General features: G+C 41.3%; 1 protein-coding gene and 1 long non-coding RNA gene across 2 annotated transcripts in view; one reads left to right on the plus strand and one right to left on the minus strand.

Annotated features, from left to right (window-relative positions):
• Nucleotides 1-20,871, plus strand: part of RASA3 (RAS p21 protein activator 3) — a 126,807-nt gene that overhangs the window by 100,586 nt on the left and 5,350 nt on the right. Inside the window, exons 9-22 of the mRNA XM_081858081.1 lie at nt 2,552-2,656; nt 3,308-3,464; nt 3,814-3,962; nt 6,196-6,310; nt 7,877-7,951; nt 8,540-8,663; nt 9,832-9,938; nt 11,787-11,864; nt 13,187-13,264; nt 14,453-14,526; nt 16,908-17,014; nt 17,678-17,760; nt 18,853-19,061; nt 19,980-20,083. Of these exons, the coding sequence (XP_081714207.1) occupies nt 2,552-2,656; nt 3,308-3,464; nt 3,814-3,962; nt 6,196-6,310; nt 7,877-7,951; nt 8,540-8,663; nt 9,832-9,938; nt 11,787-11,864; nt 13,187-13,264; nt 14,453-14,526; nt 16,908-17,014; nt 17,678-17,760; nt 18,853-19,061; nt 19,980-20,083 (1,565 nt within the window). The remainder of the gene's footprint in view (nt 1-2,551; nt 2,657-3,307; nt 3,465-3,813; nt 3,963-6,195; nt 6,311-7,876; nt 7,952-8,539; nt 8,664-9,831; nt 9,939-11,786; nt 11,865-13,186; nt 13,265-14,452; nt 14,527-16,907; nt 17,015-17,677; nt 17,761-18,852; nt 19,062-19,979; nt 20,084-20,871) is intronic.
• The window catches only part of LOC309339875, a 67,122-nt gene continuing 62,160 nt past the window's right edge, over nt 15,910-20,871 (minus strand). Inside the window, exons 5-6 of the long non-coding RNA XR_014155594.1 lie at nt 16,891-16,997; nt 15,910-15,927 (exon numbers count right to left, since the gene is read on the minus strand). This is a non-coding gene — a long non-coding RNA (uncharacterized lncRNA). The remainder of the gene's footprint in view (nt 15,928-16,890; nt 16,998-20,871) is intronic.

Raw genomic sequence — 20,871 nt, forward strand, 5'->3', positions numbered from 1 at the left:
CTCAGGATGAGGTAGTGGTGGGGGAAGGCAGGAACCCCCGGACCTTCGAGGCCCAGGACCCAGTGTACGCAAAGAATTTTGGGGCAGGCCCTGCATGGGTACCTGCCACAGTCACCAGGGTCACGGGCCCCGTGTCGTACGAGGTGCTAACAGATGGGGGGCAATGCTGGCGCCGCCACTGCGACCAGATACGGCGACGATTCCCGGGAGAAAACCAGGAGGAGGAGGACAGGTCAGAGGAGTCCCAAGGGAACAGTGGGGCAGTGAGGCCCATAGAGCAGCAGGGGCAAGCAGGAGAGGCAGAATCAGTAAATACAGAGAGGACCCGCGAGGCCGAAAGGACACCGGAACCAGAACCACGACTGAGCGAGCCGGTTGCGCCAGACCAAACAGCCCCATCCTTGGAACACGAGCCAGAACCTGAACCCCGGACCAGGGAACACCCCAGGCCGCAACGCACACGTAGGCCACCGGCGTACCTTGAGGACTATGAATGCGACCTTCCGGGCAGGACTGGAACTTAGAGGGGAGGGGTGTTATGTACTGAGTTGAATAGGATCCAAACTGCAGCAGTCTGATTGGTCCTAGAACAATAGGCTCCAAAAGGCAGCAGTCTGATTGGTCCTAGAACAATAGGATTCAGAATGCAGCAGTCTGATTGGTCCTAGAACAATGCAGCAGTATGATGGTTAGCAGGAACCACCCAATCATGCTCCAGATAGAAGTGAATCCACAACCTGATTGGTTTACAGTACAATTCCGGAATTAGCCAATCATGTGCAGCCCATTGTGTAAATAATGTATATAAGGCAGATACCTATTTCAAAAACGTTTGTAGAGGGAAGAAAAGCAATAGTATACAGAAATATAATTACTGGAAAGAGACCATCAGTATATCAGTGACTATGTTTGCCAGTAATGCTAAACAAAGGCTTGTTGTTGGCTACAGATTATGGTTAAGAAGGAGATGCCTTAACCACACCCCAAATTCAGATGATATACTAAGCTACCCTGAGCTAAGCTAGGAGCAAAGTGGGTACAAGCTTCTGTTTGGGAGCCAGCACAGTAACATCCTGTTAAATCATAGTTTGGCCTACTGTGGTATGCAAACCAGAGCACTACAGGACTCCTTATGCTATAAGCATTTCTGATCAGAATGGCTCATTATTTACAAATGGATTCAGCTGTTACCAATCATCCAAAAGAGCCTAAATCAGCCTATTTATTATTATTAGAGACTTGAGTTTGTCTTGTTACTTTGTTCAGTAAAGGACTCCAGACCTCCTCATATCTTTGTCAGGAATTGGTCTATGTGTGGATCATATTAGTGTTCAGTGCCGGATTTACATAAAAGCTAAACAAGCTATAGCTTGGGGCCCCACTCTCTTGCCCCCCCCCCAAAAAAAATGTAAAGGGGAAAAAACCTGGATGTACGGTACATTTCCAAAATATAAGATAAAAAACCAATAAAATAAAACCTACATACAGCAACAGGACGCGGGTGGCGCTGTGGGTTAAACCACAGAGCCTAGGACTTGCTGATCAGAAAGTCGGCAGTTCAAATCCCCGCGACGGGGTGAGCTCCCGTTGCTCGGTCCCTGCTCCTGCCAACCTAGCAGTTCAAAAGCATGTTAAAGTGCAAGTAGATAAATAGCTATTGCTCCAGCGGGAAGGTAAACAGCATTTCCATGCGCTGCTCTGGTTCGCCAGAAGCGGCTTAGTCATGCTGGCCACATGACCCAGAAGCTGTACACCGGCTCCCTCGGCCAATAAAGCGAGATGAGCGCCGCAACCTCAGAGTTGTCCGCGACTGGACCTAATGGTCAGGGGTCCCTTTACATACAGCAACAGTGTTTTGTGTTGTGTATGATGTACCGGTAAGTAATGGGCCCCACCTGCTAGCCTGCTCCCTAAAATATCACTGGTTTGCTCATTTCTGTATACAATGGTACCTTGGTTCTCAAACTTAATCCATTCCAGAAGCTTGTTCCAAAACCAAAGTGTTCCAAAATGAAGGCGCACTTTCCCATAGAAAGTAATGCAAAACGGATTAATCTGTTCCAGGCTTTTAAAAACAACCCCTAAAACATTGCATTTCACTATTAATATACTTCTTCTTAATTGTATTTCAGTTCAACTATTACTTCCATAAAATACATATTTTGTTATGCGCAAATGGCTTTAGATACTTATTAGGTCCATAAATTACCATATAGCATATATTCAACACAAAAAACAGTGACAATTTGTTGTTGACAAAGGACAGCTGGATGAAATACTGCAATATGAAATACTGCAAATGCAATTTGCTGCAATATCTGATCCATTTCACTGTCTGCATTTGTGCATACAAATTCTGTGAATGCACTGTGCTATCAATTCCTCCTTCACCGAATGATCCTACAGCAACACAGACTATTTTGAACTTTAAAAGATATAATTTTCTGTCTCAGTGGTAGGTTTGGGCGGAGGACGGGGAGATGAAAGTAGTAAAGACACAGACAAACATTTCCTATTTCATATTCTCTCCCTCTCTCTGGTTATGTTACAGAGTTGACCTTTGGAATGCAAGCAACTTGAAGTTTGGAGATGAATTTCTCGGGGAACTAAGGCTACCTTTGAAATTTCTCCGGCAGTCCAGCTCTTATGAAGCATGGTACTTCATAAATATGCCTTATTATTTGCTTCCTTCCCCATACTTTTTATCATTACAGTACTATAAACTTAAATACTGCTTATCTCAAAAAATACTTTGTTGATCTGATTATGATGAGTATTACTACTACTACTACTGCCATTGACCCCATCATAGCTACCCAGTTTCAATATAGTAGTTGCCCAGCTATCGCATGACTAGAGCTGGGTCATTTATCAATACATCATCTGAAACCAGTCTGAAGTTCAGATCGTGATAACTGTTTCAGAATTTTAGAGCTGGCAATATATTTTTCAGTCCCCAGCTGCGGCCAACATAGCTCATTTTACTTCTGTGCGATGCTTGTGCCCTGCGAGGACATTCGATGCTCGCCGACTCCCTCTCTCAGCAGGGGGTGCCCAAGAAGCTGGTCGCCCACCTAACTTCACTGGAACAAACAGGCTGCCTGCTTTCTCCCTCCCTAGCCCAGCCACCCCTCCTTATTCCAGACATCGTGATATTTTGCTACATTGTGATGGTTAGCTGGTGATACATCACGATGTCAAAAGCCAGATATCACCCTGCCCTACGCGCGACATGACATTTTTTTGACATCTTTTTTTTTAACCCTCTAAAAAACCATGATCTATGTGTTTTTCTCCCATCTGTTAGGTATTTTCTGCAACCCAGAGATAATGGAAACAAGTCACTGAAACCTGATGACCTGGGTTCCTTGAGGTTAAATGTGGTTTACACAGAAGACCATGTTTTCCCTTCAGATTATTACAGCCCTCTTAGAGACCTCTTATTCAAATCTGCAGATGTTGAGGTAAATTTTGCTTGCTGCTTACCCCTGTTCCATCTTTATCCTTCACAAATACTTGACATATTACTACAACCATAGGGGACAGTGCCCCCTACCTCTCTGTTAACCATAGTTAACAGATATCGGGTTCTGGAATACGCATTAGCTTCCTATGGAGGCTTCCCTCCTTGGAGCAAATTTCACCACGGTTAAAGTGTCCCCAGGTTTTTAAGAGTTTTCATTTTACTGCCCTTTTGTGATTAAATCACACAACCAGCAAATATATCAGGAGCCTGGCTTGAATCAATAAAAAGTGGGTTAATTCTCTAGAGGGATACAGTCTTCAGAAGCTTTTATTTCTTTCCGTGTTTAGCCTGTTTCAGCATCTACTGCCCATATACTGGGCGAAGTCTGCAGGGAAAAACAGGAGGCAGCCATACCCCTGGTCCGACTCTTCTTACACTATGGCAAAATTGTGCCTTTGATCAGTGCAATTGCAAACGCTGAAATAAAAAGAACTCAGTAAGTATAGCAGTCTGCTTATTTTGACATATGTTAGACTGAATGGGAAGTGGTGGCTATGCGGCTTCCACTTAAGGGGGGGGGGGAGAGAGCTCACCCCCCCAGTACTACGTCTTTATAAGGGTTAGATAGCAACTATGTGTAATATGAACGAAGGCAGCGGCTATGGGGAAACCCATGGCCTGGGGGGGGGGATGTCTGTGTGTGAAATCTACATGAGAGTCATTACGGCAGGGCGAGGACAGCAGAATTTTGAACACTGCAGCTATTAGTTGAATGGTTTGAAGAAAATCAAAACACTATTCGTTTTAGGCTAAAAGGACCAGAGATAGGTTTTTGCTTCGCGGTGCAATTCTTAAGGCGTGTTTATTTAAATGCAAGCACCTATAAAATGGATGAAACCTACTTCCAATTAGTCTTAAGATGCATTTTTTTTTACATTGCTGATCTTACTTTAAAAAAACCCCTCCCAAGACTTTTCAGCTTTTAAAATACATTTGAATTCAAATGCAGGACTTCCAGAGTCATAGGAGCCAATTCCTGGGGGCTGAGGTCCCTTGGCCCCCCCAATAAAATATTTGAGGGGTCCAGCCCCCCCCCAGTTCATGGGCATTGCCATTCAAATGGTGTGTTGTGCTGTGTTATGTGATCAATTATGTGAGGTGAGACTTATCTCCCCATATTTTATCCAGGTTGGCACCCCTGCACAGAGTCACTTGGGTTTTGAAGGTGGATTTGGGGGAGGGGCAGCCCTATGTATGCTTTTCCTACATTATGTTTCCACTGCTCAGGTATTATCCAATCTGCCCTCTGCTTGCCAGTTCAACACTCCTTCCTTTCCTTTCTGTCACACTGGTCCCTACGTATAAATCCCCCTCTACAAAAAAACTCAACTGGAATATCCTAGGGGATCAAAGATGTTTTTGTTTCTCTGCTCTATAACAGAGCTCTCTTAAATGCAGAAATTTTAAAACCAGGTTTCCCTGTTTTATGAACTGAGCTGCCCCATATCACAATCTTATGTGTTGATTTCTTCCCAATGCAAAGTATGAGGGTAACACAAGACAGAAAGCACAGCAGTACAGTATAACTTGTCCCTTCTGATGTTTTCCCAATGTCCCTATTCCTTCATGCACCCTAGACCTGGTATGGAAGATGGAGTGGCTAGCCTTGGATTAGGACTGGGGAGACCTGGATTAATAGCTCCACTCTTCCATGAAACCTGCCGGGTAGCCTTGGTAAACTGATTTACATGATTAGTCTTAGGAATCAAATGAGATAACCTTGGAGAAGGAAGGGGGTGCAGATGTGATAGATAACTTATGACAGCCACAAGGCAGTACGACCGATTACTGTGTTCCATCAGGGCTGCTACAGAGCTGTGCATTTATTTATCTTACAGCCAGTTACCCAACCATCTCTCTCTACGAGAGGGAGCTTCTTCCTTCATTTACTTTTTCAGAAAGGATGCTCTTGTTTTGTTGTGCAGGCTTAACCGCCAGATAGCTGCTCTTTACTTTCTTCCCACCTTTTCCCTCTAATCCTATTGCCCAGAATAGAACTGGGATAGAAGAGAGCACAGGTGCACCTATCTTCTGTCCGGTTGCTGGGATAGACAAAAACACACAGAATCATAGAGTTGGAAGGACCCCAAAGAGTCATCTAGTGCAGAAATCTCCGCTAAAGCATCCATGGCAGATGGCCATCCAACCTCTGCTTAAAAACCTCCAGTGTTCATGCTTGCTTAAAGCCGGTAGATGTGCACACCAGTTTCCCTGTTGTTTTTAAGACTCATAAAGGAAAACTATATTAAATCACCTCATTTGGGAGCCATTGCATGAGCTTCCTAGGAGCAATAAGTGGATTGCAAACACCTGCTACTTTACTTCCTTTGTTGCATGCTGAAGTTGATGGCTGCCATTAGTCTCCACTTGTAATGAACTCCTAAGGCAGTGGATAGCAATTTTCTTATGCACATCTTAGGTTAGGAATGGGAAACCCGTGGCTGTCTAGATATTGCCGACTGCAGATCCCATCATTCCTGACCATAAATTGTGCTGGTTGGGACTGGTGTGGGTTGGAACCCAACCGCAAATTCCCCCCACACGTGTCTCTGGTCTCATTCAGAGAAGATGGTTTATGTGCATTCATCTGCTCCAACTGCTGCTTTTATTTCACAATATTGGTGGTTTATCAAAAGAAGGCTAAATGCTTGGAAACCGTCTGCTTTCAGAGACCCAAACACCATTTTCAGAGGAAACTCATTAACTTCCAAGTGCATTGATGAAACTATGAAACTGGCAGGGATGCATTACCTTCAAGTGACCCTGAAGCCAATTATTGACGAGGTAAGAGCACGTTCAAAAACCATGTACAGTCTTTTAAGAGACGCATGGTCTTTCTTGTCATTGTTCCACGGAGCTTATGCCTAAGGTATAGGAGGTTATGACAGACCCATGTGCTAGTTACTTATCTAGTGAGTCAGTCATAACACTTGAATACCACGGATTTATATGAAATTAATGTTCTGCAGCACCCCTCAGACGCAAGCCTTGCATTACAAAAGCAAAGCATTTTGATTCTGGATAGGTATATAATGTGCATTAAAAAAAGAAAACAACTCATTTGAATTTGTGATTATTTTTAGAGGGTGCACGTGTTCTTGCTTGACACTCCGGCAGCGTTTCATTATCTCTGCCGCGCAGATAGCTTGTGCTCCTAATGTTACAAATAAACCGGCCACAAATTTCCTTTAATTGATTCAGCACTTTCCTAACTGATCTGCAGATGCCACAACTTACCAAGAAGTCGTTTGTGTGTGTCCTCCGCCCCCCCCCCCCCACGCAACCTTAAAAATAGTTTTGAAACATTGTTCTTCATAAACAAAAGGGGAGATTGGAAAATGCTGTTGACTTAAATGCTTACTTGGTATTATCTCCTTTTTAGCCAGAAATTAATTTTTCACTGAAGTTCAGTGCAGATAATTACAGTGGTGCCTCGCAATATGAAATTAATCCGTTCCGCGAGTCTCTTCGTCTAGCATTTTTTTCGTCTTGCGAAGCACCCCTATTAGCGAATTAGCGCTATTAGCGGCATAGCGGCTTAGAAAAGGGGGGGGGGGGACTCACAAGACTCGCAAGACATTTTTGTCTTGCGAAGCAAGCCCATAGGGAAATTCGTCTTGCGAAGCACCTCGAAAAACAGAAAACCCTTTCGTCTAGCGAGTTTTTCTTCTTGCGAGGCATTCGTCTTGCGGGGCACCACTGTATGTTAGCATTAGCTGGCTCCTTGGAAACTATGATTTCTAAATTGGTAGCCAGCCCCTCCTCCCTCCCACTTGAATTCCTCCACCTTCCTTCATCTGCTCTAACCAAAATACAGGTTGTACACCTGTGCACATTTACCTGAGAGTAAATCCATTAAACTCAGTGGGGCTTAATTCTGTGTAGATGTGTATAGGTGTGTGCTCTTAGTGCTGTAATGTCAACACTAATTACACATAACAGTGTTTATCTGTAATGTCACTAACCATGGTCAGTTGAGGACTTCCCATCTTAACCAGTATTTTAAACCAGGGTTTGAAGTGTGTTTGTTAAATTTTCTTGATGAGGCAGCCATGGTTAGTGATGTTGAATTACTAAGCCACGTGGAAAAACATAAGGAAAAGACAGAAACTCGCTTGACTGGGGCTTATTCCTGATTTGGAAAAAAAAAAGTTTTGTTTTATATAGTGAAATTAATCTTCAGAGGAGCTAAGAAAAAATTAATTCTATGCTGTAAAAACAAAACAAAAAGCTAACCAGCCCAAAGCTGTTAAATTGCAATTTGTTAAATAAATAACTGATTCTAAGGGGTCAAATCTCACCCGAAGATAATTCAGTATATTGATTTTGAATTATTTCAATTTATTCTAGATTTGCCAAGTTCATAAATCTTGTGAAATTGATCCTGTGAAGTTGAAAGATGCTGAAAATTTGGATAATAACCGGGTATGCAGTTCATTTTGTAGATGAAAGCCCAGGTTTCCAGTTAATTCACTTACTACTGTCTGATATGCATTTAGCATCAGTTGTGTGCTAGGTGCTGTACAGGCCATTTTTTGCAGCTGGGTTAAGCGGCAGTGAGTAAATGTGCTACTCTTCTATACAATAGTGGGCTGTATGATATATCTATAACAGTTTCCAGAAGTTTTCTGGCAGATATTGCCATATAAATACAACCAGAACTGTCTCATATGTTAACATGTCCATATATAAAACAAAAGAACATGCTGATGATAATGTCAGATGATATCTATGTGGGTATTTCACTGCACTGATTCACGCTGGAAAGTTGCAATTTCGAACATGAAAAGTGGGTTATGTACACAGCGAAACAAAGCAAAAAAAATTTTCCACACATGTAGGATCATTTCACATGTCAATTTTATTTGGGCTTCCTTCATGCAAGCACCTTATTTGTGGGTATCCCATAATACGTGATCTTAGGTTAGAAGTGCTTGCACGGTTGTTTTATCTATTATTATTATTATTATTATTATTATTATTATTATTATTATTATTATTTTCCCCTCCTAGGAAAATCTTAGGCAATATGTAGACCGGATTTTCACAGTCATTACAAAGTCTGGGGTCCGTTGCCCTACAGTGATGTGTGATATCTTTTTTTCACTGAGGGAGTCTGCTGCCATACGCTTTCAAGGTACGTTCCTATGTAAAGTTAAAATTGTAAAAATCTCCAAAAAGAATGTTAAGGTGATTATCGCAGTTGCACCAGCCAGAACACTACACACTCCTAATGTATGTGCAGAGATTGTGTGCTGCTAATAGCCTGACCAAACTGCGGGAGGCAGTGGAAGACAGGAGTGCCTGGCGTGCTCTGGTCCATGGGGTCACGAAGAGTCGGACACGACTAAATGACTAAACAACAACAATAGCCTGAATACGACGTGCCACACACGGTGTGTGTCTCTGTTATGAAGAAGTCAGGCTCCAGTTCTTGAAGAACTCTGGCTCTTCCTCCGAGTTATTCCAGCCCGCCAACCCAGTGGTTTCTTTCATTTTCCATTTTCACCTTAAGAACAGTATAAGTTCCTGAGTTAACTCGGGTCACTTAAGTTCCACCCCTAACCATTGACTGAGGGCCAAACTACACATTACTCTCAAGGTGTAGCATGCAGCTATTTCTCTGGTTTTTCTTAAATTAATTACAGGTGTGTAGGGAGGGGGCTTGTTCTTGAGACTGCAGAGCATGGGTTGTGGAAGTTTATCCCTGCCCTCCCCAGTCACAGCCCCTTCTACAGCGCTCCCCTTCTCATACACTGTGAAGCTAAGCAAAATATTTTTCATTTGGGACTTTTTAAAAAAGTAAGCCTTATAGCTGCTGTCCCAGTAACAATCACCCCCTCTCCAAGCCTGTAGGTAACTACAGTGGTACCTCAGGTTACAGACGCAGGTTACAAAATACGTTTAAAGAAGACTGGAAAATGTTTATTGATTATATGTGTATACTTGAAAACGTTGGCAGCATTAAGATAAATTCAACAGTGGAAATAAGTTTTGATGGATGTAATGGTATACTGAATGGTTTATGTAAAACATGCAGGGATTTGTGCTATGCCAAATGAACCGTGGAAAGAGAAGGTGGGAAGTCATTAATATTCTAATTAATATTCTAAAATGTAAACCAGAAAATTTAATAAAAAATATGGGGGGGGGGAGGGGGAAAACAGTCACGATCCAAGGATCCCCTGGCATGCATCTCCAGATGGTAGAGATGTCGGGTGTCATCCAGGCATCTTTACTCACTCTTTGTGACTTTATCTAAAGCTTTTAAAGAGTGGAATTGTGTTCTGTTTTTAAAATTGCAGATGATCCAGATGTTAGGTATACAGCAGTAAGCAGCTTCATTTTTCTGAGATTCTTTGCACCTGCGATTCTTTCTCCAAATCTCTTTCATCTTACACCTCATCACCCGGTGAGTGTTGCATCTTGCCGTCTTCTGCTGGAAGCCCCTGTGCCTTACTTTCCACTGTTGGCAGTTTTTCTCCAGTCTGCCTCTTGAGTAAATAAGGATAAAAAGTTGTGCCTGGTTATGTATACACAATAGATGAATCCTTTTCATTTTGGACATGTCACAAGGCGCACAGAGACAAGAAGATTTGACCGCAGGGCCTTAAAACCTCAACCAGTTGCAAGGAAGATTCTGTCTCTTTGAAACTCCTTCTCCTCGCAATAGTTCAAGAGCATTAACGGCCAATCTGACAATGTATGATTTGTTTCCATAGCTGTAGCTCTGAACTATGAAACATCAAGGTAGTGGATGGCACAGAGCATTATAAGAACGCTGAGTTGCATCCAGTGATACTGTTTCTCAAATAGGAGGAGTCCTTCCATTCTTTGGAACAGAAGAGGAGGAGGGGGAGATTTTTGCAGCCCCTGAAAATCATCTCCAGAGGGTTAGGGAACTCTTTAGTTTAGGAAGTTGGTAAAGCAGTTAAAACTCCCGCCACCACCCTTTCCATTAGCGGATGCCTCTGTGTGGCGACCACACAGGGTCCCCGGACGTTTGACGGTCTATTGATCCCTGTGCCACCACTGTGATTACTTCCCGGCTGCCACCAACCCGTTTCTCTCGGGTACACAGGGAGTCCAGACAGTTGTTCACATTAAACCAAATAAACAAGTTTATTTTATAAGCCTTAACAAGTTTATGGTTTCACATAATTTTTCTTGTCAGTTTCTTAATCTTAGGTTCTTACCGGCCTATACCTTCCTAATAACTTCTAACTGATTATCCCAACTGTCTATCTGACTCCTCCTAACAGATTCTCTCACTCACTCACATCAAACTGTCCCAACCCACAGACTTCTCCTCCCTCCGTCTCTCTTCTCTAACACCTGACTGACTCCTTAATAACACTAACTCTAACTCCTCCCCTTGGGTTCCCACTAGCCAATCACTTCACACTCATTTAACCCTTTCCTTATGACCCAGCATGATGTCACCTAGGAGGGCAAACGCCACACTCTGCTAAATCAAAAACTGTTATGTGGTCAAGACTCCTGGGGCACTATCAGAACCATCCCTCTGTTTTTGAAGATGCTGTAGAATGCTACCATTCCTAAGAAAATGACAATTATTCCTTTTTCTTTTTTAAATGAGTAATAACTGCACTGGAAATCATATTTGTGACATGCTGCTAGACCAGTTCTGCTCTCACAATAAATCAAGGAGATCTTGCTAGATAAGAATTGCCTTTACGTGAAACCAAGCTGAGCCCACCACCTTTCAGATGGTGGACTAGAAAATGCTTTACGCTGGTTATAGGTGAACCCCACCTATAGGTTTATGTTTCTGTGAGTTCCTGAACTCTAAAATGAGTTCTAATACCTACTGATAGGAAATAAAAATGTAGTAAGTAGATCTTTTACTATGTTTAAAGCACCTAAAGGCTTCTGTTGAGAGCCTAATAATTTCATTTCCATGTTTGTTCCTTCAGAAAGTGCTTTTGAAACGGATAAATAAGAGGTTCTGAAGGAGTGGAGGAACCCTTAGAATTCCCACAGAGAGATCAGGAATTTATCCAAAGTATTCAGCATGCACTTGCAAATTAGGTGAGGAGGCTGGAGGACCTTGCCACTTGCAAGAGGTTGAACTTCAGCCCTTCCTGTGTCTTCCAGCTTCATTTCTCTTGTGCTCCAGGGCAGGGAAGTGCTTTATTCTATGTGTAAAATAGAAAAAAGCATGGAAGTGTGGTGCAGCGTTTGTGGTCTCCTGCGCTCTTTAACTATAATACAATGGTTTTCTCCTTTTCCTTTTCAGGATCCACAAACCTCAAGAACTCTGACGCTCATTTCCAAGACCATACAAACATTAGGCAGCTTATCGAAATCTAAGTCTGTAAGAATTTTGCATTCTTTCCCCCTTCCCTTTTCTGGGTTCTTGGGCACTCCAACCCACCTTTTAAATGTGTGTTCAATTGATTATGATGATGAAACACTTGGAGCACAGCCCTTCTCTATGAGGGCAGAGCATCCTTGTAGAGACGGATCCTCAAAAGAGAACGATACAAACCTATGTCCTCTCCTCTCTGCATATGTGCGGGCAATGCGCCAGGCACTTCTAGGGAATGCCAATTCCACCTCCTGTATCCCCATCATCCAGCCTTCCCTCTTTAGTTGGTTGTCACATGAATATGAGCTCTAATGTTCCTAGACCAAGGAGGGAAATGCACTAGGATATGTATTCAGGTATTCAAGGAGCATGATCTGTGATCTAACAGTTCCCTGGGCTTGTGAAATAAGTTTCTGAGAACTGCTTCATGTGGCCACTCAACACAGCCAGCCATTTTTTTTCTTGCCGTTGAAGTTTGCTTCTACTATACACACCATGTAAGGAGTTGGTACACCCATTTGTGGTGAAGCCTTGCAAAAAAAAAAAAAAAAATCACATTTGGCAAGAGAAAACTGCAACCCAGGCCAGAAAAAGTGGTTCCTGCATAATTTGTTTATTTTGCAATAATATTGCATGATTGTAATAAAAACTTCTAAGCAGTTTGCAAAAAAAAGCCTAAAAATTAAAACATTCAAATTATCAATAAAAGACCATTAAAAACAGGTATATAACAACAATCTGTTGGTAATTAAAGTCAACAGGAAGCAAAACAAGTTTGGAAAACCTACCAGCATTCTACATATCGGGATAGGCTTGCCTAAATGAAAATGTTCTAAGCAGGCTCTGAAAACAGCACAGCGAAGGGACCTGCCTGATGTTAATAGGCAGTTTCAGAGTGGAGGTGATGCCACACTGAGAGTGTTCTTAAAATGAGTACACATTTGAGTTCATACAGTGCGTCTCATATAGGTACAAGTGCACATAGCGTTCATGTGAATTGGTCCTGAGTTTGGCCATTAAATTGCTTGTGAACTGCATCTTTTGCCTTCTCTACCAAACCCCGATTGCCAGTTTAGAATGAATGGCCAACCTGAGTAAACAGAGTTTGAATTATATCCAAAATTTAAAAGGAAATGTCTTGATTTGTGAGCTTGGCATGTGTACCTCTGCAATAAAATAAAATAAATTAGTCTATGCTGCAAGGAAAAAAGACATATGTCTATGAATGAATGAATGAGTCTTAAGCCTTTTGCTGACTTTGGCGTTTTGAACTTCTGTATAAATTGTCATATTTCAAGATAAAAACCTGGTGGTGGTTTGTATTTCAGGCCAGTTTCAAGGAATCATATATGGCTACATTTTATGACTACTTTAATGAGCAGAAATATGCAGATGCAGTCAAAAATGTAAGTATTATCAACAAACTCTTGCATACTTTGTAGGCTTAATAACATTAGCCAGTTGAATAAATACTTAATTGGTTGCATATCTATATCCTGAAGAATCAGCTAAAAATGAAAATTAAGCATGCTGAAAGGGAAAAGGTTGAAAAACATGAGAAGTATATCCATGATTGTGCTTTAGGACACAGATTTAAGGTTTTGCCTCCATCCATAGGCCTCTTAAGGTTTACAGCAAACCACGTGGAAAACATATTGTGGCGTAATTATTAGTGCCATACCAAAATCTGCCCTCTAGGTTCTGAAAAGTTTTCTGCAGGGGTGAAAAAAGCTTCCTTTTTATGTCTTCTCAGGGTGTTCTAGAATTTCTTTAGATTGCTGGTGAGTGTGGGCTTTTGAGTTTCACTTGCCATTGCAAGGTGGCCAAGGGTAGGTATGGGTGTTTTTCTTTCCAGTAAACATTTCTCCAGCAATCTGCAGCCTCCTTGGCTGCCCTCACTTTCCAATATTTTTTAAAAAAACAAAACAAAACATGGGAGGAGTTACTTCATGACGACAGACAACCATGGGAGGAGTTACAACATGTGCAGAAAACCAGAGAGATGATTTGCAGATACAGACACCGTTTGGTGACCTAGAAATTAAGGTCAGCACAACAAAAATCCTGCATCCTACCCATGATATCAGGGTATGTATCTCCCCTTCATAATCAATCAGCAACTCATTCAGGCAGCAAGCCTTTAGATCACATATGGGTAACATGCAGCCCACCAAACAACTGTGGGAGGTGCGATATAGAGCAGGCAATAGGAGGACCAGCAAAGCAGCTTGCTATGACCTATAAGAATGCCTGAAGGAGGTCTGAGTGTGAGGTCAGGGGAAGAGGAAAGTTACATCTGTGTGTACACATATCTGTTTCTGTAAATGTTGGCAGAGCCGAAGGGCTGAGTTATATATCCAATGTGAAGGCCTACAGTATGCTTCAGCGTAAGGCTCTAATCACATTCAATTTGTACATGGATCTTTGATTTGCTTGCATATAAAGCTTTTAAACATTCTTTTTCTTCTCATTAAATGTCAAATAATTAACCTTGTGAAATTCAGGTGTTTCCATTTGTGCTTTTTTTTTTATCAGCTCTGCCAACCGGTATCAGTACGAAATCCTTATTTCATATATATATTTTCTCATCCAAGTTCTTAGATTTAATTTCATCCTCTGGAAGAAGAGACCACAAAAGTATAGAGCAGGCGATACTACTTAAAGAAGGGTGAGTATGCATCAGGCTTTAAAAACAAAACAAAACAAAACCTGGTGCAAATTCAATTAGTAAATAGTTCAGCACCTGCTTGGGGTGGAACATAGTTCCTTTTTTTGGTAGTGCTGTCTCTAGTATATATTCATTAAGCAACGGGAAATTTCATTTTGTCAAATTTGGAGATGCTACCAAATTGTTAGGGATGGAGGTACCTTAGAGGATATGATAATAACCGAAAATACAAGCAAATTTGTTTTCACCAGAAACATTTTCTGAGTTACCTAAAAGCTGAATAAGTGTACATGATAGAAAGCTGCCTATTTCTGAACATAATCTGAATAATGTTCCTGCATCTTGTTTGCCCCCTAAAAGTTAATTTTTGTCTTTTAGTTATTTGTGCTCACCTTCCTTTTGCTTTTTAAAAATAAGTTTGTATGATTTTCGTAATCGTCCCCTCCTAACTCTTAAATGTGAAATTTCTACATCTTTCTTTTGCTTCTGTCTGATTTTTTTCTGTCTCTCCTTGCTTGGCCTGCTGTGTTAAGGACTCTTAAACTAACAGTAAAGAAAGTTGATGATAATAGTTCATGCAGGTAAGATGGTGAAGGCAGTTGGTACTTGGCCACAGCTACCTGTCCATGGCAATATCAAGAGAACGTATTCAACTGGGGTGAGGTGGGAGAAATTTGGATATCCATGCAGGGTGACTGAAAAATCAGATGGGGATGTTTTTCTTCTCTATGCTGCATCAGTACCTACTGAACACACAGGAAGGTGCCTCATCAAAGGACATTTAGCATTCATTCTTAAAAAATCCATTAGAATCAGGGCGGTTTTTCAGTCAGAATGCTCCAGAACAGCATTCCGGCATCTCTCAGTTGGCCCCCAGAAGTGGGGGGGGGGGGGGAGACCTGACCAGCCTCAGCAAATCCCTGCTGCACTTTCGGCTCACAAGGTGACACCCCCCCCCCGAGCCCAAAGGGGAATCATATACGGCCTTTGGAGAGAGGTCTCCTCATGAGCCAGAGGAGCAGCGGGGCTTTGCTGAGGTTCTTCAGCCTGACTTAGCTGTGATAGGGCCCCTCTTTCCTACTTCCCATCAGAATCTGCTGCTGTCGTCTTCAGGACCACTGTATTTGGGTACCAAGTCCACATGACACTACAATGTAGGCGGGACTTGTCAAGATTGCCTCTCCTTATTACCTCAAGGGTTGTCTGGAAATGTTTTCGTATGTTTGGGTTTTACCTGAGTTTTAGTAGTTTAGTCCGTCCTGAGCTGGAAGCTTTGATAAGGATTTTTTCTTGCTGGTAGATGATACAGAGTTTACCTGAAACATTTTGACATTTCTTTCCTCTTCCTGCCCCTGCTTTTTTTTAAAGCCGCTTCTTCTTTTTAGTTTCTTATTTATGTTTCTGTACAAGAACAATCAAAGTGGCTTTCGTGATTTCTTAAAACTCTGATTTATCTTGAACCGTTATGTGCCCAAGTTAAATTACCTTTCAGACTGGTTACGAAATGGTTGGAGATTATAATCATTCAATATCTAGTATGATCCCCCACCATCCTAGATTCGTATTATCATGATCCCTTACACTCATAAGTTGATTAATCATAGCTAGAGTACTATTACTTTTAATTCAGAAGTTAGAATGTAGTCAAAAATATGCTCTTTGCTTTTGCAACATTGAGTGCACTGCAAAATGGTTGGGTTGGTTTCTTCTTTCATTTCAACAGCCGCTCTTGCTTTCTAACTTACCAGATAAAAACTACCTGTGCAACAAGTGACTTGGTGTTTATTTATAAGAGATGCCCTTCTGCCTAGTATACAGGTTAACAAAATTCTACATGTTCTGTATTAGAGTATGCTGACATAGCCATTACTTTTAGCGACTGGGCCTGTCTTTCAAAACGAATCAAAGAGAAAAGCAGGGTAGCGAATATTTGAAAGTTTAAACAAGAACACATTTTACTCTACAATGTACATGCAGTTCTACCACTGCAGAATGTCTGTGGGCAATCACTTCTTCCATAAAATTTCCATGCCAGCAACTTGCATGTGGGAAAGTTTCTTAATTACCCATGTAAAGTACTGGTTTGAAACGTGGATGTTTTCAAACATGCAACCCCCTGCAAGCAATATGATATTGTTTAGTTATGTTAGAGGAGTGACTTGCTAAATTGATCTACTATGTGATGCCTGGAACCTTCCTAAAACTGGACTTAGCACCTATTGGTTAAGCCTATACCATTCAGTGCATCCTCATTGTGGCATATTTCACAGTGTCCCCTTGTCTCCGAGGGTACAGTCTCTTGCTTACTACCAGGGAATATAGATATAAATTCAATGAATAAAAATAAAAATATAATTCTGTCACCTTCTCCTTTGCAATAGGTTCATGATCAAGAGGGCACAAGGTAGGAAACGATTTGGTATGAAGAACTTCAAGAAGAGGTGGTTTCGACTTACCAACCATGAATTTACCTATCAGAAAAGCAAAGGTATTAAAGATGCTGCCATTTTCATTAACGCTTAGCTAATTTAAATGTTTATAATGATGCAAAATGCAGTGCTGGTATCCTGTTGTGACATCCTACTCTCTTCTCTACGGTACAAAGGAATAAGGACTCATTTCAATGCATTTTAAAATCATTTGAGGGTGTGTGTTTTAAGCGTTCTCCTTTAAAAGCTGAGTTTTTATTTACTCGCTGTGTTTCTATCTAGTTCCTGTGGCAGTCATAAAATCAATGTTTAAGGATAAGAGCACAATCTGGGGGAGAGGAGGGTGGCTGTTCAGGTAGAGTGCTACAGTTGGTCTCTGCTCATTATGATCAGGCGCCAGTTCCTAGCAAAGGGCTGGTGTGTGTCCTCTGCCATCCTTTGCCCTTGGTTGTGGGCTGTTTCGGCAAGCGTGGCGGAAGCCAGGAGTCTCTGAGTAGCAGTGCTTGGCCTCAGACGTGCAGTACTGTTACTACAGAAAGGATGCTGCAGAAGGCAATGTGCCCCCCCCATACCAAGTGTTTCTTTTAAAGCAGAGGTTGGATGGCCGTCTGCCATGGATACTTGAGATTCCTGCACTGTGGGGGGTTGGACTAGATGACCCTCGGGGTCCCTTCCAATCCTACAGTTCTCTGATCCTGTTTTTCTGCATTTGCCTACTGCAGGTGACCATCCACTGTGCAACATTCCAATTGAAAACATTCTGGCAGTAGAAAAATTGGAGGAGGAGTCCTTCAAAATGAAAAATGTAAGCTACTCCCCCCCCCTCTTTCTGTTTTTAAGAACCATGTCTTTATTAATGTCAGCTTATGTCAGTTCTTGTAGAGAACAGGTGTTTCTAACACAACCATGTCAGGAATCACAAGACCACAGCAAGAACGCCTCTGCTCCCGCTCTAGCAACAATATCCCAAAATACAGCCCATTCGGATGAAATGGTTACAAACCTTGGCTTGCTTATAAGTTGATCTCTTCTGTAATAACTAAGTTTATGATATCTGAACTTTATGTAATTGTGGTGTTTTTGAAATTGCCCTGTCTTACATATATGGGGGTGAAATTCCATCATTTAGTCTTGGAGAGCATGCATTGCACAATACAAGTCAGAGGAGTTGCAGAGTATAAATGCAACAAATCCCTCTGGTTATTTCATGAGAGTGCAGAGACGAAAGTTTCTGTGTGAATTCACAACCAATATAAAAGCACCTCTTTTATCTGGAAGCATAAATCATGAGTTTCATGTTTACACTTGTGCATTTTTTGTATATTTTTATAGGGTGGCTGGGGTATACATTTTTTACATTTATATATATAGAGAGAGAGCACGTGCACTAAGCAACCAGAATAGTAGCACTTCCTCTGCAAAAGCTTGATTTATGAATTACATTATACTATCACTGTTTTTAGATTATATTGTTTTCAACGTTGGGTTTCATGTGTTTTGTTTTTAAAACCGTGTAGCCAGTTTGTTTTCTATGGTACAATGGTGGGATTTGTTTAAATAAACAAGCATTTTAAATCCTAAACTGCTTGTAATTAAATGAGAAGAAACTGGGCATACTGAACTGTGACTTCCTGTGAGCCGTGTCGGCTTGTTCTTCTAAACAGTTGCAAAACATCAGGCATTTTTATCATTGCAACAAACCTGTGTTAGGTTGATGGGCCTAAAGCTACCTATTGAGCTTCATCTCTGGGCAAGGATTTCCTTGGCTTACGTTCTTAACTCTTTTACCCCATACTGTCTAAAATAGGGTCCCCCTTTCAGGTTTCTTTCTGTAAAAGATAAGGATTTAAGCAGACTTTCTTGTTGGTCATTGGTTTTTCTTCTGTCTGCCTTTCAGATGTTCCAAGTAATTCAGCCCGAAAGAGTTCTGTATATCCAGGCAAATAATTGTGTTGAAGCCAAGGACTGGATTGATATCCTCACCAAAGTTAGCCAGTGTAACAAGAAACGCCTCGCTGTCTACCACCCCTCTGCATACCTTAATGGGCACTGGCTGTGCTGCAAAGCAACAGCAGATAATACCCCTGGCTGTACTCCGTGCACTGGGTAAGGACTTTCTAGGATATATTTCCTGTTCTAAATTTGGCTTTGAAGCAACTTGGTGATGAAATGTGTATCCTGCAGACGTCTGAAAGAGTGAGGGAGCTGATTCTAAGTGGTAGGAAGCTGAATCTATGTCAGCGTCCAATGCAATCACTTGTTTTCTCAGCCTAGTTTTCCCTGCCTGTTTACACCACTTACAAATCTCTGTAGCTAAGCGATATAGGAATAAGAATGAAAGTGTGCTGCTGGGTTTTTAGTACAAGACAAGTAGCCGCAATGGGACGGAATGCTAAACCATGGTTTAGTGCAAGGGTGCTGGAATGGATTTGTCAGCCACTTGACATCAAACCCTTGTAGTCAGAACAAAACCTGCAGGCAAAGCGCCAAAAATTAGCTGATCATTGGGTCTTGCAAAGCTAGATTATTCGTATTCACATTTATGCAGATTTAACCAATTAATCCATCTGTTAATTAAGCTCTCGTTATTAATGATTCACAACTGAGCTAAAAAGACATGAAAATACTTCTAGACATTAAGCCATCTTCTGTCTGGTTGCAAATGATATGTTATTTTAATAAGATTCTGGCAATAGGAATACCCCCACACTATTATGGTTCAGTTTTGGAATGCCTCTCCAACTGAATTATAACTTTTAACTTTAATATCCAACATTAACCATATTCAAGAGTAGACCCACTGAAATAAGCCATTGATTTCGGTAGGTCTGCCCTGCAAACGATTAACATTAGATATCGCCCCTTCTCTTTAAAATTGATTATACTTCTGTTATCTCATATTGTACCATTTTGAAATCTTGCTGTTCTGTTAATCAGGTGCCCTTTTAAACCATAATGGAAAAGTAGAAACTCTCAGTTTCTTAACATATGATTCTTAAAGTGTTATTCTAAATTATTCTGCAGGGGCCTCCCAGCAAATATCCAATTAGACATAGATGGAGACAGAGAAACTGAACGCATCTATTCCCTTTTCAATTTGTATATGGTTAAACTGGAGAAAATGCAAGGTGGGTATACAAATGAAGCATTCCTTTGTCTGTACATGTCATTTTAAATTAAAATTATATTTTAAAGAATGTTATTTATTTACAAAATCCTACGACTGTTAAGCTGTACACTGCAGGTAGTTTGTTCAGAATAGCAAATGATACCTTTTGGTGTCTGCTTCGATATTTCACACCTGTTTTCTGTGATTATTTTGTTCTATGCTTGGTTCTGCATTTTAATAACATAAAAAATCAAGAAAAGAAGCAGCTAATAGATTTTTGTAGTACGCACTCCTCTTATCTGCTAGTATGCCTGTATTTTTCTTTAATTCTTTTAGGTCTCGATAGACTTCTTTTTGCACATTAATCAATAAAATCTGAGTGTCAAACAGACGGAGTATTCAATGAATGTAAAAGGAGGGTAGAAGAATCACAAGACCACTGCGGTTTTTGGCATTCTAGAAAGCTATTTTTGAACAGCAGCTTAGCCAAACTTCAGGTTCTGCTTCAGCACAGGGACAGAGGCAGGATATCTTAAGCTAAAATATAAATATAACTTTTTAGGATGTAAGCCAATAGTGCCAGATATATTTAAACTTCCTCCGAGCCCATGTAATTGCAAACCTGTGACCTCTCTTTCCATCTCTGAGCTGGCCATCCATTTGCCCTTAGTTCCCTGCTTTGAATACAAAAAGCACTTTGCCAGTGAAGAACCACTGTTGCCTCAGGCACTTGTGTGCTCCTTAGGAACAAGTTAATCATATGACTGGCCTTTGCATGATTCCCCCCCCCCCCCCCGTTTACTAAAT

Source organism: Podarcis erhardii (assembly GCF_964252035.2).
Source record: "Podarcis erhardii genome assembly, chromosome: 4".
NCBI lineage: Eukaryota > Metazoa > Chordata > Lepidosauria > Squamata > Lacertidae > Podarcis > Podarcis erhardii.